The 23,237-nt window shown below is 45.4% G+C and overlaps 1 protein-coding gene across 1 annotated transcript in view; it reads left to right on the top strand.

Annotated features, from left to right (window-relative positions):
- The first annotated feature begins 2,568 nt into the window (after positions 1 to 2,568).
- The window catches only part of EIF4B (eukaryotic translation initiation factor 4B), a 41,495-nt gene continuing 20,826 nt past the window's right edge, over positions 2,569 to 23,237 (top strand). The window contains exons 1-3 of the mRNA XM_055003210.1: positions 2,569 to 2,636; positions 19,036 to 19,191; positions 20,750 to 20,958. Of these exons, the coding sequence (XP_054859185.1) occupies positions 2,624 to 2,636; positions 19,036 to 19,191; positions 20,750 to 20,958 (378 nt within the window). The 5' untranslated portion in view covers positions 2,569 to 2,623. The remainder of the gene's footprint in view (positions 2,637 to 19,035; positions 19,192 to 20,749; positions 20,959 to 23,237) is intronic.

Genomic DNA, 23,237 nt, shown 5'->3' with positions numbered 1-23,237 from the left:
TTGACAGCTACACAGCAATTTCTTTGCCAACCTTTGATGGAAGATGGTTCCCACGTTTTAGCTGGAATTCTGGCTAACCATCTTTTAATCGGCAAGCGTAAAATTAACCAAGGGCAGTGACCAAGCCATTATAAATCCAAGCCAAAACACTCTCACACAACAACTAAAAGCTCTCCAAACACTGTGTTTGTGTTCATGCAGACAGACAGGGCTATGGCATAGTTGCAAGCAGAGCAGTTATTAAGGCAGCCTCCGCTAGCCTTCCCTTTAATTCCGCTGCCCAAACTACTTTGGCAGGAGCCTGGTTTTGCACGCACCACAAGTGTAGTGCCAAGCTGCAGGGATAGCACTGCACACCCACTCATTTACTCCTCTGCTTTCTTGCCCTAGACTTGCCCAATAAGTCAATTTAAAGCAAGAAGACAAGCATGAAGTACATATAGTCTGAAAAGCAAGACTGGCAGCCCTTGACCCACTGTTGCTCTAGATCTTGTAGTACTGCAGAAAAGTTTGCAACTATGTTGGTAATTTGCCCAAAGTGCCCAGAGGCCAATAGAATGGCAGATGTGTTGTTCTGAAAGCTTGTATTTTGGACATCAATACGATTTTTTAATTTGGTGAGCCTCCGGGGTCAATGTGAGCCAGTGATGCTCACTCAGTGGTTTGGGAACCGCACGTGGCTCTTAGCCATGCTCTTCTGAGCAGTGTCCCCCTCACATGGCACCCCCCTTGCAGTGGGAAACCTCGGCACCCGCTATTTCCCTTGCTGCCTTCTCACCATCTTCCTCGCATGAGCCAGAACTGCCTTGGCCACCTTGCTGCCACCTGAGCAGCAAACCCCACGTCAAGGAGAGAACAACAGCAAGGGAAGTAAAGGACACGCAGGTTCAGTGATGGAGATATGTATTCATATTTATAGTTATATTGTTGTATGTGTTTTGTGGGGCGGTGCACAAGGTACACAGTAGTCATGTGGCTTCTGGTTGACAGTAATTGTGAATGTGGCTCTCCACGAACATATTACCATAAGCAGTAAGGCGGAAGTGGGGGGGGGGCCCTTGTACCATCCAAATCTATTAAGAAACAGCTGCTCTGGTTTTTCACTTCAGCACCTGGCAACATGGCCTTTGGCTCTGAACTCAAGTTTTTTAACTTCATTCCAATACCATTTTGGCATAGACATCTCTAGTCTCTTTATACGAGATGCCTCGGCACGTGTTCATCAAGTGTGCAGTGTTAGCTGGGAAGTGTAGTTTACTCTTGAACAAGGTAACTGAATGGGTTGCGGCTGGAAAACTTCCAGTTTCTAGGGTTGCCAACCTCCAGGTGGTGGCAGGAGATCCAGAATCACAACTGATCTCCAGGCCACAGAGATCAGTTCCTCCGGAGAAAATGGCTGCTTTAGAGGGTGGACTTTAGGGCATCATGCTGTGCTGAGGTCCAAACCCGACTCTCCCCAGGCTCCATCCCCCAAATCTCCAGGAATTTCCCAATGTGGAGCTGGCAACTCTTATCTTTCATTCTGGTTTTAAGCCTGGCTATGGAACTAAAACATCCTTGGTGGCCCTGATGGATGACCCTTGCTGGAAAATGGACAAAAGGAAGGTGTTTTGATTCTCCTGGCCCTTTCAGGGGCTTTTGATACCACTGATCAGAGTCTCCTCTTAGGGTTGCCAGCCCCAGGCTGGGAAATTCCTGAAGATTTGGTGGGGGGGAGCCTGCAGAAAGCTCCCAGCAGGGTATAATGCCCTAGAATCCATCCTCCAAAGCAGTAATTTTCTCCAAGGGAACTGATCTCTGTGGCCTGGCGATCAGTTTATTTATTTTTATTTTTTAATGTCATTTGTAGTCCGCCTTTCCATAGCGTGAGATTAGTACAATCAGTATCAGGAACATTTCCATACAGCGTTAAAGACATTTCCACAACAACGTAGGATTTTACAAAGACGTAGCATTAGCAAGGATCCAATACAGAGTTGAAGAATTGCTGAAACAGAGCATAAGCAATTCTAGGACTGACATTAGATAAACACTAAGTACAGGTAGTATATGAGCACATATTCGAGCAACAGATAATATGCAAGGCAAGGTAGCGGTGAAGTCTATGTAATTCCGGGAGATCTCCAGCCACCACCTGGAGGATGGCAATCCTATCTCCCCTGCGAAGCCAATTCTCTCCTTCCCTCAATTTCTGGCCTCCTTCCAATTTTATCTTTTTGGCCTCCCCCCCCCCCCGTTTTTTCTCCTTTCTGGACCCCTCCCTCTTCTCCTTTCCCGGCCTCCCCCTTTTTCTCCTTTCTGGATCTCTTCCCTTCCTCCCTCTTCTTTATTTGATTTATACCCCCCCCCCGAAAGAGGGCTCAGGGCGGATTACAATAAAAAAGATAAAATACAAGCGTATCCCCCCCCCCCGGCTTCCTCCCGTTCCCCCCGTCTCTCCTTTCCAGCCTTCTTCCCCTCCCTCTCCCCCCTCCCTCCGTCCTCCTCCTCCTCCCCGCCTTCTCTCCTCTCCCCGCTCCTCCCCTCCCGCCTCCCTCCCTCCCTCCGAGGAGGCGCTTCTCTTTCGCCTATCATCACGTGACGCCCGCATCCGGGCCTTTTGCCTTCTCTCCCTCTTCCCAACATGGCGGCCTCAGGTGAGTGCTGCTTGGCGGGGCACGGGGCCTTCCGTGCCAGGCGGGCCCGGCAGCCTCCGGCGCGGCCCTCGTCCAGAGCCGGGAGGGCCCCGAAGGGACAGGCCGGGGGAGAGGCGAGAGGAGGGCGCGAGCGGGCGGGCGCGCCTGAGGGGGAGGCCGCGGCTTCTCCCGCGGCCGCCCTCCAGCCTGCCTCGGCCCGTCCTCCTCTCCGGCTCGGCCCGAGGGCTGGGGAGGGGCGCGCGCTCCGCATGGGGCGCGCGCACGGGCTTCGAACGCCGCGCCGGAGGGGTGTTCGACCCCCCCCCCCACGCCCGGGCGCGACCCCGCTCGTTTTGGTCCGCGCGACGGGGGCGTGCGCGCGCGCACGCCTGCGCCTGCGAGATGATTGACTGACCCGGGAGGGGGGCGGTGGCAGATGGCACCTTCCACCGCGCGCGCGCCCCTGCGCAAGCGCGGTGGCGCACGGGGTGAGGTGGCGCAGGGAAAAGGAACCTGGGGCGGCGCCCACGTGGGCGCTCCGCCGCGGCTGGCTCCCGCACGCTGGCCTGGGGTGGGGCGTGGCCCAGTCGGAGGTGGGCGGGGCACGTGGCGTGAGGGGTTGCCCGGCCCCGCCCCCCGTCGGGCAACCGCTCCGCTCTCCTGCCGTGCGTAATGGAGGAGGGGGCTCGGGTGCGTCGCCAGCCCCGGGAAGGAGTGAGCTGGAAGGGGGCGAGTGGCTTCCACAGGCAGGGCAGACGCTGAGTCCAAGCTCACCTAGGCTCTTGGAGGGCTTGGGCAAAGGGGTGTGCCTCGCGCATTCATCCACTCCCCTCTTTGTGCTGGTGGAGAGTGCCCTGAAGTCAGAGTTGACTGAGGACGACCCCTGGTGGGGTTTTCATGGCAAGAGAAGATCAGAGGTGGTTTGCCCTTGCCTGCCTCTGCAACCCTGGTCTCCCATCTGATTATCAACCAAGGCCAACCCTGCTTAGTGTCTGAAATCTGACAGCTCCTCTGGGTTATCCAGGTCAGGGCACCCCCCCCCCCTTTACTCATCTGTAATAAAGGGATAAACATAATGGCCTACTTTGCAGGACTGTTGGGAAGATTGCTGAGGCATTGTAGGGGAAGCGTTTAGAACATGTGAGTGGGATAAAAGCAACATTATCTTCTTAGGAAGAGCCCCATGGCACAGAGTAGTAAGCTGCAGTACTGCAGTCCAAGCTCTGCTCACGACCTGAGTTCGATCCTGGCAGAAGCCGGGTTCAGGTAGCCGGCTCAAGTTTGACTCAGCCTTCCATCCTTCCGAGGTTGGTAAAATGAGTACTCAGTTTCCTGGGGGTAAAGTGTAGATGACTGGAGAAGGCAATGGCAAACCACCCCGCAATATAAAGCCTGCCAAGAAAATATCATGATGCGACATCCCCCCGTGGGTCAGTAATGACTCGGTGCTTGCACAGGGGACTACCTTTACCTTTATCCTCTTAGGAAATGGAGACATGACAGCTCTTCTCTTGTTGATGTGGGAATGGGGGCATTTTTTTTTATTTAGTTGTCTGTAACTTGCTTTTCTCCCCCATTGGAGTTCCAGAGTAGCTTATTGCATCATCCTCTTTTCCCAGTTTATCCTTAGCACTGTGAGTTAGGTTAGGGTGAGGGAGAGCAACTTGTCCAAGGTCACCCAGTGACCTTTGGTTGCACTATGGGGTTTGGAACCTGGGGGTCCCAGGTCCTAATCTGGGCCTTTGGTTGCTATACCACATTGGCTCTCGTGTCTTAAAAACCAACCCGTTCCAATTTGCATAGTGTTTTCTCCTTCCTATTCCCTGCCACTTTGTCTTTTCCAAACACAGTGTCCTTGCTGAGTCACAAGACAGCCTTTCTATTCGTATCTGTTTTTCTGGATGAGAGAGTTATGTTGGTCTTGCTCTTCTATGTGTTGTTTTGCTATTGGCTGCTTTGTTCTGTACTGTCCTCCATTTCATACACACCTGTTTCCAGTAGTCTCTTCAGTCCAGTTTGTAGCTCTTTTTCATACAGTTTCTTTCCTCCTATGCGCTATATATTCTGCGCATCATAAAATGCTCGCCCTCGTCCTTTTGTAGTTTAATTTGCTGGAAAACATGTAGGCCATTTGGCCACAACTGTCATGCCCTGAGTAGGTGCGGAAAATGATTCTTCTCTTACGCTATGCATGCTACTTCCTCATTTTGATTGGCAAGTAGGAAAAGACGGTGACTGACAACTTTGCCTGCCAGTACTTCTCCTGCGATGTCTAGCCACGGGGGATGTTGGATGTGTATTTTAGGGTGCATTTCCACTTTGCATGATGAAGAGGCCAAACATCAGGCTAGAACCCTGTGCGCTCTAGAATGACTGGTCAGGCTCCAGTCTAGACTTTTATAGCCTTAATAAAATTTTAATTACGGTTTATAGTTTCACATAGGGTGAAGAAGCAACAAAACTACGGGTTTTTTTTATTATCCTTTATAGATGTGTTCTGTTGCATACAAATTATGTAGTGTATGTGCAGGAGTCCACCCTTTAGTCTTGTTCTTGGAGAGATATTTGGACTTGACTGGGCAGGTACCACCAGCTTCTTCTGCCTCCTAAACGAATATTGGCAGATATTAGCCCCTGATAATGCACAAACTTACCTAGAATAAGCCCCCCAATCCAGTTAAATTTGCAGGAGTCGCCAGGGGACGAACTGATGTGGAAAGGGATCACACTTTGCCCTAGGAAGTCTGTGAAGTCCTCTGTGTTGTTTCCATTTGTGTGTGATCTCCTGATACTGGAAAGCTTTGCTCTCTAAGAGAGTGCAGTCAGTTTATTTATTCCCCTTCTTACAAATGTGGGCTCAGCTTTGTTTCTGCCCAGTGGCTACTACGCTCAAGTTGACCAGCCTCTGTATTTTACTTACCCAGTGTACTTAAAACAGCTCCCTCCCCCTTTGCTTGATTTTATTTGTGACAGTTTTCTTTATTCACTTGCGCTCTTCTCTTGTGAAGCTGTCTTCTACTGACTCAGGTCAGTACTGGCACCAGCTCTCTAGGGTCTCGTTTACTGCTTGGTCCTTTTATCTGGAGATGCCGGGTATTGAACCTGTGATCTTCCAGATGGCAATGCAGAGGCTGAGTTGTTGAGCCCCAGACCCTCCCCAGTGAGGACTCAAAGTGGTTTATAATGTTGGTCTGCCCGCCTCTCAATGTTATTCTCACCACGGCCACCCTGGGAGGTAGTTGAGGCTGAAGGAGAATAACTGGCCCAAGGTCACGTAGTGAGCTTTTGTGGCAGAATGGGGATTTGAACCTGGGTCCTAGTCCAGTATTGTAACTTTTAAGGCAATATACATACAGGCTTGTGATGTGTTGCGATACTATTCGCAGCGCTATACTACTTGCAGTCCAGTTGCTTAATAATAATAGTGATAAATATAACATTCAGTTTATATACCACCCTTCAGGACAACTTAATGCCCACTCAGAGCAGTTTACAAAGTATGCCATTATTATCCCCACAACAAACATCTTGTGAGGTGGGTGGGGCTGAGAGAGCTCTGAGAGAGCTCTGACTAGCCCAAGGTCACCCAGCTGGCTTCAAGTGGAGGAGTGGGGAATCAAACCCGGCTCTCCAGATGAGAGTCCCGCGCTCTTAACCACTACACCAAACTTGACTTCCCATAGGAGAAAAACACTCAATAGGCCTTGCTCTGTTCTCCCTTTTTATTATAACTTTCCTCTTTCTCAACCCCTTGGGATCATCTTCACTTCTGAACATGGATGCTTGAAGAGTGCAAGGTGAAAAGGAATCTAATATTTTTGGTGTTCGCTTTTCCTTCTATGTAGGCAAGGGAAAGGCTTTGGTAGGAATTGGGAATGCAGTGCACAGACCTAGACAAGAATCCTTAAGAGGTAGGGAGGAAAGAAGTCCGTACAAAATTGAGTGGTGTCTGAATAGAAGGGTGTATCCTTGTATCCCTGTTTGCGTAAGTATTGTTCTGGATCAGCCTCTGCCGGAGATATGATTTCCCCTCTAGTGGCTTTATCTGAAGGGTGACTTCTATATGCCTTTGAATGCACCAGGCTGCACCAAATAGCCACTGTGCTAGAAAAACGGGGGTCCAAAGCGAGATGTGTAAATTTCTCAGCAGTGTGTCACTTTAGCATTGCAGTAAACCAGGTATAATTTCATCTTAACTCTATAAATGAGAAATCTGCTACCAGAAACAAATGGATCATGAATAGGAAACTGTGATGTTCCATCAAAGTTTACACTAAAACTTGGTTTTCTAGCACGGTTCTGAAAGAAAATGTTGAACCCTCTGTGGATTTCAGGGTAGGTGGGCAATTTGCTTCCGTGACTCAGTCCTGGAACTCTTGTTTACAAACCTGGACTTCTTGCAAAAGAGTCCCCTGGTGTAAATCAGTGGGTTGAGCCTTCTGTGTTTTCTTTTAACTGTTACACAATCTTGATTACTGTCGTACACCATCTTGAAGGCTGAAAATTGCAGCAGGAGCCGCTTTGGACTGTTTGCTCTTTCTGGGAGCTGTCAGCCGTGCAATGGAGAAGGACATTTCCTATTTTGTGTGTATGAAGTGCTATTAAATTGCAGCCGGCATCCGTCCTGTTGTGTCCCTGTTTTAGTCCTAGAGCAAGCTGAGCTAGCATAGTAGCTAGTGTCCAGTGAAAACTGGGGAGTTTGGGGTTCAAACCCCACTCTGCCATGAAGTTCAATGTATGACCTTGTGTCACTTCTGTGCACTCAGCCGTGCCTACCTCACAGGGTTATTGTGATAAAAATCATGGTCACACTGGGTTGTCAGATTTGAACTCTGTTGAGGAAGGGCAGAGTAATACTGTGATAAACAAAGACAAGTCTCCCAAAAACCCTCTTTATAAGCTTTACAGCTGATCAGAATTTGGCTTTCCATGCCTCAATCCAGGGAGGAAACTTTGTCAGCAAAATGCCCTTTGTTTTGTTCCCAAGAATAAGCATATTGTGCCTCAGGTGGTAAAACCTGAGGAATAGTTCTGCAAAGCTGTGTCACGATAGGGACGTGCGTTACGTTGCAGTGACAGGATACGGCCTCGGCTGAGCTACAGGGTGGTGTCTGTTAATGGTAGCTCTTACGTTGGATTTCTGGTGACCCAGTTCTTGGATGGGAGGAAAACAACTTTGCCAGCTCGACTGTGGCAGCATAATGGAGGTTGGCAAAAATCTGGGTTTGTGATATGAGCAGGAACTGGTGTTGGCGTATGTGCTGTCATGGGAAGCTTCTTTCACCCGTGTGTGTGTGCGTGTGTGTGTGTGTCCATTCTTCTGGAGCTTTGACAGCGTTGTTGATGTCTAAGCTGTGCTACTGCAGCGGGAGCGGCTTTGTAGTGTTTGCTCTTTCTGTGAGTTGTCAGCCATTTGATGCAAACCGAGCTTGCCAGGTTTAACTCCAGTGCCTGGTAGTTAGTACTGCATTTGCAGTCATTGACACCAAGTAGACATTCTTAGGAGTCTGGTAGGGAAGAAAGAGAAGCTGAAACGGCTATTTCTTTCTTTTTAAAAAAAGAGACCCATCTTACATTAGAAAGGCAGCTAGGTTAATTTTACATTATCATCGCAGTCAGGTTGCATGGCTGACCTTTTTTAACCCTATCCTGTTGTTGTATCACTCTGTGTGTGTGTAGGCGCATGCGCTTTCTGTTGTTTGAACTTCAGCCCTTCCCAAAGGGCTCACCTTAACTATTTTAATTATCTTCAGTGCTTGCAGCATGGCAGCAGTTTAGGCAGCTAGCTGAACAACCTTGATGACGTTTGTTTTTAACAGAGCATCCAGCTTTTCCGCTAATCATATTTCCGTCGTACATGCTGTATTTGAGTCTGTGAGCATCCGTTAAGGTTGCTCACTTTGGATCTTCAAAAAGTACCAGCTTGGAAAAAATGCGGAAACATTTGCCCACCTTAGGTGGCAGTGTCCTAAAATCAAAGTATTTTGGGAGGAAGATATTAAAGCAAATTAAATTAATAACAAACTACGACATACCTTTAGAGCTTCAATTAATTTTTTGAAATCTATGGCAAGGGGTAAACGTGCCAAAACCGCAGCGAGATTTAATTAATAACTTACTTGCTATAGCAAAATCATCAATAGCTTATTTTTGGAAAAACCAATCTCCACCATCCTTGAACCACTGGTACTCTAGAGTGTGGGACCGGCTCATTATTGATAAAATAACAGACAATTTATCTGTTAATTCCTCTACATCTAATTATTATGAAAAATGGTGGTCTTTCTTGGATTTTATCGACAAAACTGAAACACTTCCTCCCAATCATCTTTGTCAAGATATATTGAAAGTCTAGTACTACGAACTAAACTATCTATACCAGCATACTGTGAATTTTTCTTTGTGGTATGCAAACTACAAGTTACAGTAAACAACTGTTTTAAATGTTTTTCTTTGTAACCTGCAATCTTGTGTAACTACTATATTACTCCATGTATTTGTTATTTAATGTTTATTGTTATTGTTTCCTTTCTATAATCAATAAAAGTTATTAATTAAAAAAAAACAAAGTACCGGCCTCTTGTAGTGCAGACAGGTTCGGCGCAAACCCAGAGAGTCAACGGATCAGACTCTTCACAGAGCAGGGGTGGTAGAGCCAGGACAGAATGTGACAGGATATAGACAGAACCAGTTTTGATTACCTTTTACAGCCCCAACATCAGTCCTGTGAAATGTGATCGGTTGTTTTAAATCAAAGAGCATGCAACTAGCATTGCATGACATATCAATAACAAGTCAGGGATAAGGCCGCAGCCAAAGATGGTGGATAGGGGGTGTTTCGTGATATTTTTGTGAAGCTACTGATATATATATATATATATATATATATATATAGTGGCATTTTGTATTCTGTATCTCACAGCCTTGTATGTTTTCTCATCTTTGATCGTAGCTTCTCTTATGACTTCCTTAGTTGGAAGTGTATGTATGGGCGGCGGCGGCTAGACCTCAAGCCTTCCCAGCAAAGAAGCCATTAATTTGTAAACTACTCTTGTATCTTAAAACAACAACAACAACATCCAAAGTGGCTTTCAATAAAAATTAACCTAATGCAAGCATACAAACCAATAACAGGTTATAAAATAGAGCAGTAACAGTCAGCTAAAAATTATTTGCTAAAGCTGCAAAAATATCGATCCATCCTAAACCCCGTAAAGGATTTCACCTGACACTGAACTGAAAGTAAGGTATGCTCCTATCAGATCTAGGAAGGGGGTGTGTTATGACCTGTACTTTCTTCGGGGTAGATTTTTCTTTTAATCTTCCCCTTACACCCTCTGGGTAGTTTGCTGCCACCAGGAATATATTATTCCAAAATATTTTATTCAAATTTCCCCTTTGGTAACGTGTGTAAGCGTCAGGCTCCTTCGTGGTTCTATGTGGCCCTGAGGATGTGAATGGGATATAGCAAGGACAGCTACACTGGGATATAACAAAACAAAATAAATGTTTATTTTTCAAGAAGCGTATTGGTTTCATAAAAGTAGTTCTTAGTTCTTAAAGTTACTTCCTATAAACTCATTCGCACAGATCTCTTCTAAGGCTTCACACACAGTTAGCCTCCTTCTCTAGACTCAATAGTTCTCTCACAAATACTTCAAATATAGGCAGCACACAGCTGGCCTCTCTTTCTCTGACTCTCATTCACAGAAATATTAAACCTGCTCAGGCTGCACACAGCTGGCCTCTCTTTCCCCGACTGAGTGTCCTTTCACAAACATGCTCAGTTCAGGATCCACACAGGTTATATTTCTCTCATAAACCACTTCAACATATTCAGGCAGCACACAGCCAGCCTGCTTTCTTCTCTCTCAAAACTTTTCTCTCTGCACTCTCAGTCTAAACTGCATTCACTCCGCCTACACTCTCAGGGCCAACCTACAAGTGAGGAATGACACTTGAACAGCAAGTGTATTTCTCCCTATTCACTTGCCCTCCACTCAATCCACTTGCTGTTCAAGTGTCATTCCTCACTTGTAGCTTGGCCCTTAGTCATCAACCAATCACATCACTCACTCTTCCCTCTCTCACCCCCCCCACTCTTCACCTAGCTCAAACCAAGCATTTAAAGACACATGCACACATTTACTTGGAATCATTACAGGGTGCTACCCCAGCAGTGTACGTGGCTGAGTCCTTTTTAGAAAGTTTCTGAATACTAGCTAAGGCCTTCCTTTTACCAGGAGGGGCTTTGACTTCCGTAGGAATGTGCCTTTTTAGAACAACTGGCTGGCTGTTTTTGCATTTCGTGTCTTTGTAATTACAATCATGCATTAAACTTGTTTTTGTTGTACCTTTATATTATAATGCTAATATCTTGTATGAAGTTGCAGGCACCTCCAGGCTTACTCACTGCGGTGTAGACACTCACCCGGTGCTTTGAAGCACTTAGCTGGTCCCCCATTTTAACTGGCACATCGAGCTCTGAGGTTTTTAAGGTATGCTGCAAGGACTGGCAGGGCACAGTAGACGCGTCTGTGTAATTCGAGTGTATTTTGTCTCGTGTGGTGAGACCCACAGGCCCTGTCTGATTGCCCCATTCAGGGATCTTGGAAAGGAAATCCTAGAACTGCACAAGGTGTTTGTGAATGCAAGAACTGCTAGAGACTGGTTGGGCTTGTCTTCTGTTAAGCGGATGTATTTATAACAGAGCTGTGGCGGTGCTCTCTTTTATGCAAGCAGGAGGAGGGGACGGTTGAGGTGGTGAGATTAAGGTTTTGTATCTGACATCAAAATAACAACTTTAAAATCCTGGCCTTACAGAAATATGTATATACTACCACATTGGGATCCAGGCTGTGATTCCTTTATGTCACCCTCTAGGGTCCAGACCTGAAATAGCTTCCAGTGAAGACAACAGGATCATAGGGCTGTAATCATGTTTGGATATTTTTATCCCAAATGTAGACAGCTATCCTATATGGGAAGCATTCTGAATAGAACTTGGCAGCTCTGTTTTTACCTGGTGTTAGGAAGATGTCCCCTTGGCTCTGCAGCTGAACGTAAAGCACGCTAGAGCAATGTCTTATAAACAGAGCTGTGAACCAGGAATATCCCTGGTTTAGATCTTGTCTCCTGTATGAACTCATTAAGTACTTTAAGGCACTGCTATTTCTCACTCAGCTGTCCTTCTTCTCCCCAGCAGCATGAAGATAAATTACCTGCCTTGTAAGGATGTACTGAGCTAATGTACTTTGAATACTGTGGATGCATTTATGTATACATAAGTCTGAAAGGATTGTCTAGTATTGGTACAGAGTTTTGGAAGATGGGTCTTCAGTGAGACTGTCATAGCCTTTTCGAGCTCTAGTATTTACTCTGACAGTGGATTTCCAAGGCCTCGGGCAGAGGTATTTCCTGGACCTACTGTTTGTGATCCTTGATACCAAGGGTTTGAAACTGCGTAATAACAGACAGCATATGTTATAACAAGGCCTCTTCCCTTGGCAATGGGGACACTTGTAATGTGAATTCCACTCGCTCCTGTTGGAACCATGTTCTGGCCTGGCAGCCGAGAGGAGCGAATTTGTTTGTAGAGCTCCCAAAAAGGGTGTGTCTCTCTTTGTGTCTAGAAAGTATAAAGATGACAAAAATCTGTTAACCTTTAATTCCCATGTTGTGTGTTTGACAGTATCTTCTGACAGCTTTGCCATGAAGTCATAATGTGATGACGTAATGGGAATTATCACAATGTGGAGGCAAATAAAATTTACTCTTAACTTTGCTGTAGGATTTACACTCTTAATAAGAGAGGGGGTGGGAGCCAATGGTTTAAAAAACCATGCCGTTTATCTTTGGTCAGAGGCTGACCAATTACTATGCAGGTTGCAGAAGAAAGTAAGTACGTTGAATCTGAGGCGCGGCTTTCCGAGCGCCTGGCTGGTCTAGCCTGGGCTGACGCTGTGTCCTTGCTGGTGTTTTAGGAAGCAGGATACGGCCTTAGTTGAAACTTAAGAAATGGTACTTAATGAACTGTCCTCTCCAAAGTGAAATCTTAACACTTGGATGTTGCTTCTGTGCGGATCGCTCTTGGCGGTTGCAGTAGGGGGGTCTGCCAGAGCAACGGCTGGCATGTTCCAGTGCTGTGTAACGCCTTCTGAAATAAACTTTTCTGGCAGGTGGGGGCAGGGGGAGGGAGTTTATGAGAGCATGCTACACCCGCTGGGGGGAATAGTCAGATTTAAATTGCCAAAGAGCGGCAAGCAAGTGGAAGTTCAAAAGATTTCATTTGACTCGTGCATGAGGATGCAGAGGAGGATAAAAAAATAGGGAAATGGTTGCATTGAGAGTAGTGCGAAACCATGCTGGTAAGTAAGAGGGAGGGCAATAGTAGCTGATAAAAACCAGACTGTTGTGTAAAGGTGGAATGCTTCTTTTGACCTTCTCCTTACCTGTTTCTCGATGCTTACCTGGGAGTGTTGATGAGGGGCAACAAAGCTTTCTAGAGGTTCTCTTTGAGTTCATCCTTATTGATCTTTTGTAACAGTTCTATCTGTATCTCAGTTACAGTAATGGGGAAATGGCGATAACTTAAGAAGGCCAGGTCATCCCAAAGAAAGTTAGAAAAGGAAAATGGTAGGCGCACCACTGCAATTGCTTTCTGTGGTCTTTCCGGGTCAGTGTGGTAAATAAGTTGGAAGGATAGGATCGGATCCTCTTGTCATCTATGAAACCTCTTTATAAATTTGGCTGTTCAAGTATACGCTTAAAATTGTGGCGAAAATGGGACAGACAGGTATACAGGGTGATTGTGAGGATAAAATGGGGAAATGGAGAACGTGTTGAGCCACTCTGGAGCCCTGTTGTATATCGCAGAGTGGTAAGCTGCCGTACTGCAGCCCAAGCTTTGCTCACAACCAGAGTTCAATCCTGGCGGAAGCCGGGTTCAGGTAGCCGGCTCAAGGTTGACTCAGCCTTCCATCCTTCCGAGGTCGGTAAAACGAGTCCCCAGTTTCCTAGGGGTAAAGTGTAGATGACTGGGGAAGGCAATGGCAAACCACCCCGTAAAAAGTCTACCAAAAAACCATCATTGTGCGACGTTCCCCCATGTGTCAGTAATGATTCGGTGCTTGCACAGGGGACTATCTTTACCTTTACCTATGCCTGTGCAAGATTAGTTGTGCTTTTTGACAAAGCTTGGATTGTTGCTGTGTGAAACAGCTCTTGGTAGCTGCCACTGTGAGAGTTTCTCTGTCTCAGATTATGAGGGATATGTGTACTTCTAGCCACTCAAAAGTCTTGTTGCTTAGTACAATCTGTAGAACCTATCCTTCATTTAACTGTAGTCGAGCAGTCGTACTCAAATCCTTCCTTAAGATGGAAAAGCAAAGCATTTTGCTGATTCGACTTAGGCAAATCTTTTATAAATTTACAAGCCCCCAAATATCTGTAGTTAATGTCTTAACGTTCCAGTGACCGTGGAAAGCATGGTTTGAGTGTAAAGGTGATACATGATCTCCTTTCAAGATCTCTTCCTGTTCTAAGCAGAGCTCTAGAAATATGCTCACAATTGATGAATAATTTTTTTTTTTTTAATTCTGGTAAGAGCCACCACTCTACTTGGAGCTTCTCTTTGTGTCCTGATTTGAAGAAGTTCAAGAAGCTGAATATGGTCTTTTTTATTCCAAGGCTTAGTATGACGACAGAGAGCCCCTGCCCCATCTTAGAGCCCTGCTGAAGCATGGTATGTCAGCATAGTGGGTGGTCACAAATTTTGGTTGGTTACCAAAAATTTGTGGAACCTCCTCATAAATAGTAGAAGCTGATATTCCTAATCCCCCCTCCCCCTGCGTTTCATCCTTTTATTGTCTGGCATAATCCCGCTGTGGCCCATTTGCAGTCCCATCCTAAGAGGACTGATTCTCTTCTAAGCAGTTGACTCCAGTGGTTGTAGAAAGGTGCAACTCTGCTTAACTCTTATTATTCACTTCCTAAAAGAGAGGTTCTGCTTTTAAATAAGCATTGCCCTTTTAAAAGCCGTGCTAACTAAGTCAAAACACTGAACCCCTCTTGCAATGGAAAAGATATGTAGGAAGATCTCTGTTGTCTCAGTCATGGCACCAAATCTCTGGAACTCTTTCCAGGGAGATTAACCTGTCACTTTCTTTTTGCTATCTTCCGACAGCGGGCGAAGACTTGTTTCCTCTAGCGTTCCCTCTGGTCCCTTCTTACTGCATTATGCTTTATTGGTTTTAAAGAATTTTTATTTTTTTGTATGTGTATTTTAGTTTTGGTTTTAGTTGTTGGTTTTCTTGGATGGTTTTAAACTGTTTTTTTTTATTGTGTACGTTTCAGTTTGTTTAGCTGCCTTGGAGGCCCACATGAGGACAGAAAGGTGGCGTGTAAATTTTGTAAAATAAATTAATAGTTCGCAGTTACCCGGAGTCCCTCTTTCTTCTAGAAAACGTACCTATGCTCATAACCATGCTTTTTTGTATGCTGTTAGCGGCACTGTGACAGTGGGTAGCAAAATACTTGCTGTTTTATTTTATCGTATTTGTATTCCGCCCTCCCCGCGAGCAGGCTCAGGGCGGATAACAGCATTAAGAACATTTAAAACATTCCATATAAAACATTTAAAAGCATCATACAAAAATATAAAAAATAGCAGCACTCTTTTTCCTGATGGCGGCAATACAGTTAATAACAAATAATGCAACAGTACAATTGAACATAGCAGAAGCTTGAGAACAGTGGTGGGCAGCTCTCATGTGGGGGGGGGGTAGATGTTGTATCCTCCAGCCAGCGGAGGCCCAGCCTCAGCCACAAGCCTGGCGGAACAACTCTGTCTTACAGGCCCGGCGGAAAGATAGTAGATCCTGCCGGGCCCTGGTCTCAGTAGACAGAATGTTCCGCCAGGACTGAGAAAGCCTGTTGTATGTGGTGAAAACCTTGGTATCTATCTGTAACAGCTTTACACAACAGGTTAGCAAGCTCTTTCCTGTAGCCATCTCTGACAGCTGGCACTAGCAACTAGAGAAACAGTCCATCAGCTTTGGTAAGTGAACTCGGCTCATGACAAATACCCTACCCGCCTGTTTGTTCAATGGTAAGATAATAGGGCAGGGTTCCAGGAATACAGAATTAACGCACTGCTTGGATAAGAGCTTATCTGTTGTGCGCAGAGATCCCCCCACGGAGATCTGTTGTGCATCTGCCTTCCCCCCTCCTTTTTTTTTTAGTAGGGAAGGGGACATGTTAAAGCAAAGTTTTAACTACACAGTTTTTAGGTTTTGATTGTTTTCCGGAACATTACAAAGTTGGGTCTTGCCACTTGGGAGCTCAAGTTTAGAAGAAAGTCTAAAGTTAAGTAATGGTAGAGATGGATTCTACTATATCAAAAATGTATATAAGACAAAATAATTGGATTCTGAAATATCACGTTTTATCCTATTCAGCCGTGTATGTACACAATAAAACTGCCGTATTATGCTTTCTTACCTTAACAGGAAGAGTTGTACTGATCTAACAGTAAGCTCTGCTTTACCTGCTTAGGTTGAATAACTGGAGTTGTTACTGCTAAAACCCTTTGCAGTGTCTACTTGAGTATTAATTGCTGAATGTTTAGCTTATTAGGAGTACAATTGGAGAAATTTTATGCGTGCATGTTTTTATATGAAAGGCTGTCCTTTGCACTGCATGAGCGATTGTGAGACTTTTTTTCCTTATAAGTGAAATGTAACAAGAATGGAAGAGTGTTTCAAGAGTGCGGCTGAGGATTCGACAATTAAGGGAACATGGTCAGAAATGTTTGCGACACTTGTACGTGTTTACCATTTTAATATTTCCTCAGCGTTGTCTGCTCACCATTATTAAAATTTCTGAAGTGTTCTCCACAGTGCTAGAGCTCTGTGCATTTCTTCCTGTCTTGGTAGCCAGCCTGTATCTGTCCTTATCACCAGCCCCACCCTCATGTCCTTTTGTGTGCACTGCAAGAGGGTTTGGAGGAGGGTTTCTCATGCCTGGCTTTAGTCCTGGAGCACGTTTGCTTCTGCCTTATCAGACACTTGCTATAAAATAATATTTCTTATGAATTCTTTGCAACGTTGAGAGAACTTAAGGCAAGGGGATTGGTATACTGCTGGACACACATTAATTTTGCTCGGCTTAGAGTGGCATAATTCTGCTTATAATAGCACTGTTAATCGTAGAAGGATCACGTCCTTTAGGTTGGACTGAGAGGGAATGGTTTGCCTTGATAGGGGTTATTTGAATCTGCCCTTTCCTGTCCAGATCCTACATTCTTGGCCTTACGGCCAGCTCCTGTACTGTGTGAAGCGTTACTGTACCCCAAGATGGAGTAGGAGTGTCCATTATGTGATAGAAAAGAGTCCAGTAGCACCTTTAAGACTAACCAACTTTACTGTAGCATAAACTTTCGAGAATCACAGTTCTCTTCGTCAGATGCATGGAGGGCAAGAAGAAACTGGTCAGATATATAGGTGGAGAGGGGAGGGGGAAGTAGATGCAATCAGTAGCTTCTGATAATGGGATCAGTTACTTCTGATATCAGAAGTAACTACTCCCCTCTCCACCTATATATCTGACCAGTTTCTTCTTACCCTCCATGCGTCTGAAGAAGAGAACTTAGATTCTCGAAAGCTTATGCTACAGTAAAGTTGGTTAGTCTTAAAGGTGCTACTGGACTCTTTTCTATTTTTGCTACTACAGACTAACATGGCTAACTCCTCTGGATCATTATATGATATTCTCTAAAAGGTAAGCAAGCACCGAGTCATTACTGACCCATGGGGGTACGTCACATCACGACGTTTTCTTGGCAGACTTTTTGTTATGGGGTGGTTTGCCATTGCCTTCCCCAGCCATCTACACTTTACCCCCAGGAAACTGTGCGCTCATTTTACCGACCTCAGAAGGATGGAAGGCTGAGTCAACTTTGAGCTGGCTACCAGAACCTGGCTTCTGCCAATATCGAACTCAAGTCGTGAGCAGAGCTTGGGCTGCAGTACTGCCGCTTACCACTCTGCGCCACGGGGCTCTTTCATGATATTCTCTACGAATGGCTTAATAGTCATTTTCATGGGGGGAAAACTTCTTTTCCCCGTGACTGAGGCTTGTCAGGAGCTCTCTTAACATTTACATGGATGGGATAGTAAGAATAATGGCAAAAAAAGACAGCAAAGAAAATTGCCCAAACATGAATGTTCGCACTTCTTTTCAAATAGAGTTCTTTGCAATGGAAGGTGTTGGTTGGTTGCGGGTGAATGAATGTGTGCCAAATGATTGTCTTATACTGCCTCTCTTGTCTAAATTTAACCCCTTGCAATCCTATCTCGACTTTAGACCAGAAATCTTGCGCAATTTCCTTTTAGAAGACACTCAGAGCTCAGTGACTTACGCTGTGGCCAGATTTTGTTCTTTAGCCATTAGGAAACGCAGACTCCTTTTAGCTGAAAATGTGGTATGATTGCTTTTGCCGTTTCTTCTTTTTTTTAAAAAAAATAAATTTTATTCAACTTAGTTAAACAGATAACAAATAACAACGTAACAATGCAGCAATACTATACAATCAGCCAGCAGATATGACAGTCATCTCATAAGTCTAAAGCACTGACATATTGACATATTTATAATATTAATGAGAAATAACAAGTCTTTTAGTACCAAATACATCTTGCATTGATTTAGGGAAACCAAAAAAAAGGATAAGTGTTTAGGAGGATGAATGCCATTAACAATTAAAAATTCAAAAAATGGGAACCATTTAGACACAAAGTTGGTTTCTTTTGGGCAGAGGAGAGTTTGATTAATAGTTTCCGAAATCTTTTCTTGAATGTAAAAATCCCATAGCTTAGTTATCCAACTATCAGTGGAGGGAATTTTGGGTGATTTCCAATAAGAAGCCAGCAATAACTTGGCTGCCATCAGAAAATTACAGATTAACTCTTTCCGTATATTAGGGATGTCTACAGTTGCCATTTCTTCTTAATTCTTTTTTTATCTTCATTGTTTTTATTTCATCAATTCTCCCATCACTAATGCTCCGATCTTATCGTCATGCCGATGTAATAACTTTTTTTTTTATCGCAGATTTGTTTTGTTTTACTGGCTTTTGCAATAATAATAAATGACTTGACTGCTGCCGTGGGAACGTGGATTTCCATCCAGTTCCTTCCCTAACTTGGAGACGGCGCTTGCTAGCTTTAAAGGGGAACTGGCTGTGTGTCAAGATGTCGTTTTAAAGAATCATGCAGTAGAATTATGCTTCCTGCTTCTGAAACGTTAAATGGGTCGGCGCTTCAGCAAAACCGTTCAACGAGTTGTGGATAAGAGCAGCACGTTTTCCGTCACATTGGGAGTGGCTGAACACATCTTTTCTCCTTTCCTTTCCCCCCTGCAGCTAAGAAGAAGAACAAGAAGGGGAAGACACTGACTCTGACGGACTTTCTGGCAGAGGATGGTGGTGGTGGTGGTGGTAGTGGTGGTGGTGGTGGGCCCACCTATATTCCAAAACCAGTCAGCTGGGCAGATGAGACAGACGACCTGGAAGGAGATGGTAAGTTGGCAACATCCTTGCCCTCACCACCGCAAGGCTTTTCTTCTTCTTCCGTGTATTTGGAGGGGGGGGGCTTGTAATGTTTCCAAAGTTAGAGGAAAATAGCTACTTCTTACTCTTATTTTTTCCCGAATAAACATTTTTAATACGGGGAAAGTGTGGGAGAAATATCAGGAGTTAGCAGAATTACGAGAACCTCCAGGAATCTATTTCGGGTCTCTCCAAAGTCGGCGAAGGGTCAGGGCGAGACCCAGCTTCCCCCCCCCCCCCCCGCCCCCAAGGTTTCAGAGAAGGACCAAACATGCACTGGCCGTTGTTGAGTTGATAAGCACAGTTGTGTGAGCCCATGGGAAATATAATTTCTTTAATAAGCTTTGTACTCTTAGTGGGCTTAAAAATGCACTGTATTCGTGATTCCGTTAAATTTTCTGAGAAGTTGCTGAAACTTAACAGCTGGGCTCTGACATTGGCGGCTTCCACACACATCAGATAATGCACTTTCAATGCTCTTTAGTGATCATTTGGAACTGGGTTTCCATATGTGAAACAAAAAATCCACTTCCAAAGGATAACTAAAGTGCATTGACAGTGCATTATTCAATGTGTGTGGAAATGGCCTATGTTGAGCAAAAGGTAAGAATTGACCCTGGTTCAGACATGATGGTGGCCCCTGTTTGCGGTGTGGGTTGATGTGTATCTGGAGGGCCGTAGATGCAGTTTTAAGAAATTAATGTGGACTTTTAGCAGGGTTGTGTTTAACTCAAATATCGTTTTAAAGTGAGCTGTTGACACTTTAAAAATCTGGGGTTTTCTGTATGAACGTTTTAAAATACTGACTTTTGTTCGTCTTGCACATAGGAAGTTGCCTTGAGAATTTGCTGGGATATTTGGTTTCATTTACATAGAAGCTGTTTGTATGCAACAAAAGTGCGATTCCATGGAGAAAGAGTACTTTTTAGAAAAACTGGAAATTTAAGGGAGCAATCCACCTCACCCCCATGTATTTTGAAATGCTTTTCAGACATCTCTAGTAAAGTCTATGTTGGTGAGGTGTCCCCCTTATATGTGGCTACAGCAAGTTATACTCCATGCATGTACCTGGTGGTGGCTGGTTGGCAGAAACGGAGCCCCGTGAGAGCATATCTTGGCAACTGTGCCAGCATAGCTCCTTTGCTTCCGATATGCATGTATAAAGGTCACTGTTGTAGACCTTTGTATATATTTCTCAGAAATAACTGCCATGCATTAATAAGGAGCTGTCTTTGTTATGGTTGGCCACTTTTTATCTTTACATCCACAACCATTTCTGCTGCTTTCCCATTAAATGGTTGGCCTGGGGCCACCCTTCTATTGTATTATGTTTTTGTGATGTGTCCCGTTTTGTAAGGACAGGTGCTTGGAGGGGGGCTGTTTGTCCACTGGCCTAGCCGTTTTAATTGACTGTCGATTGCATGCGAGGAGAACCCTGTTTCTTGAGCAGTCACCTCTTTCTGCTGCACTCCTTGCAAGTGAAGTGTAGGCTTCGTGAAATTGATGATGCACAAAACTTTCTCCCTAGTTTCTACCACCTGGCATAGCAATGATGACGATGTGTACCGAGCCCCTCCGATTGACCGTTCCATCCTGCCCACTGCACCTCGGGCAGCTCGGGAGCCCAATATTGACAGAAGCCGTCTCCCAAAGTCACCCCCCTACACGGCCTTTCTGGGAAACTTGCCCTATGATGTAACAGAAGACTCTATCAAGGACTTTTTCAGAGGACTTAATGTGAGTATTTAAGGGGTGGTTTGAGTTTTATTTTGTGATAGATGTGTATCTCGTGTTTTGACAGGTGTTCCTTATAGGACACGCATTAACACAAATTCTGCAGCTGCTCCATTGGCTCCCCGTGGAATTCCGGATTCGGTTCAAGGTGCTGGTTTAGACTGATAAAGCCCTAAACGGACTAGGACCAGCATACCTGAGGGACCGCCTCTCCCCGTATGTGCCCCGGAGAATGCTCCGATCAGCTGGAAAACATCTGCTGGTGGTCCCTGGCCCCAGGGAGGCTCGGTTAGCCTCAACCAGGGCCAGGGCCTTTTCGGTCCTGGCCCCAACCTGGTGGAACTCTCTGTCTGAGGACACCCAGGCCTGTCAGGATCTTCTATCATTTCGGCGGGCCTGTAAGACGGAGATGTTCCACCAGGCGTATGGTTGAGGCCAGCATGAGATCCTCACTCAGCCTCCCACCAGCCTCCTACTAAGTGTGGGGCTATACAGTGTCCACCGGCCGGCTGCCCAACATATGGGTACAGCACGGGGCTATGTAGTGCCCATTCGTTAGCTGACCCACGTATGGGTTGCAGTCCATTATCTGTCCGCTTCCCTCCCCCTGTATGTTGATGGGCAGGAATCTGGAATCGACTCCATCTTGGGACAGTTATTATCTGTTTGTTGATTTTATGATGAACTCGTTTTATGAATTGTTTTTAATACTTGTATTATATTTTTATAACTGCTGTACCTCGCCCTGAGCCCTCTTGCGGGAAGGGCAGGTTAGAAAGGTAGTAGTAGTTAGTAGTAGTTAGTAGTAGTTAGTAGTAGTAATAATAAATAGATACACCTTTGTAAGGAGGTGGAAAGCATTTAGTTGGTGAATTCTGGGGCTTTCATTGTGGACATCTCAAGCCCATGTTGCATATTCTTTTGGGGGTTGGGGGAGCATTCATCTTTGGGAATGGCAGCAGGGCTTTTTTTTCTGGGAAAAGAGGTGGTGGAACTCAGTGGGTTGCCCTCGGCGAAAATGGTCACATGGCAGGTGGCCCCGCCCCCTGATCTCCAGACAGAGGGGAGTTGAGATTGCCCTCCCCTCTGCCTAGAAATCAGGGGAGCGGAGCCACCCGCCATGTGACCCATTTTCAAGAGGTTCCGGAACTCCGTTCCACCGCCTTCCAGCTGGAAAAAAGCCCTGAATGACAGCATTGTCTTAGCTGTGTGAAAAAAGACAGGTGCTTATAGGACAAGACCCTGGAATGGTTTCCAGTTGTCTGTCATGTTTCAAGGCTTTTTCTGCAAAGCACTTTATTCTGTTGCATAGTCAAGCGCCTTAAAATGATCATAAGTATCTGAAGAAGTGAGCTGCGGCTCGCGAAAGCTCATACCCTACCACTAAATTTGTTAGTCTTATAAGTGCTGCTGGACACTTTCTTTTTTCCATTAAAATAATAAGTGTGACTCCAGAGAACCCACTATAATAGGTGATCCTGGACTCTGACATGGTTTCTAGATTCCCCCCCCCAAAAAGCTCAAAAACCTGAGGGCAAACACAGTCTGCCATGTACTGTTTGCAAATAGCACGATGTTAAGTAAAGGGTGATCTTCTGCCGTGGGGCAAGGGCTGAAAAGCAGGAAGCATCATTTCCAATTATATCTCATGAAAACGGCCCAGTAATTTTTGACCCTGTTTCTTGTTTACTGTTCCCCAACTTCCTTTTTCTGGTTTAAAATTGAAACTGTACCTCAGTTCCACACCTGTAAAAGTGTGCGGGTTTTTTTACACTGTGGAGGAAAATCCCTGTGCTTGTTGCCTAGGCAGGTGGGGAACTAGAGGAGAAGGGTGCTTTCCAGATCCCTACTTCTAGACCATTGGGGTGGAGGAATTACCCCCCCCATCCAGGATGCCCTCTTCCAAAAGGGAAAGCGTAAGGGGAGACTAATAACTGTGTCCCTGCGTGAGTTTCTGTTGCTCGCTCTCTTTCATTGCCTGTGTTCACAAGAATAAGAACATAAGAGAAGCCATGTTGGATCAGGCCAAAAGCCCATCCAGTCCAACACTCTGTTCCACACAGTGGCCAAAAATCAGGTGTCTTCAGGAGGTCTGCCAGTGGGGAAGGGACACTAGAAGCCCTCCCACTGATTGCCCCCCCCAGACGCCAAGAATACAGAGCATCACTGCCCTAGACAGAGAGTCCCTTCTATATCTTGTGGCTAATAGCCACTGATGGACCTCTGCTCCATATGTTTATCCAATCCCCTCTTGAAGCTGTCTATGCTTGAAGCTGCCACCA

This window comes from Eublepharis macularius, chromosome 19 (assembly GCF_028583425.1).
Source record: "Eublepharis macularius isolate TG4126 chromosome 19, MPM_Emac_v1.0, whole genome shotgun sequence".
Classification (NCBI taxonomy): domain Eukaryota; kingdom Metazoa; phylum Chordata; class Lepidosauria; order Squamata; family Eublepharidae; genus Eublepharis; species Eublepharis macularius.
This window is presented reverse-complemented; position numbering and strand designations above follow the sequence as displayed.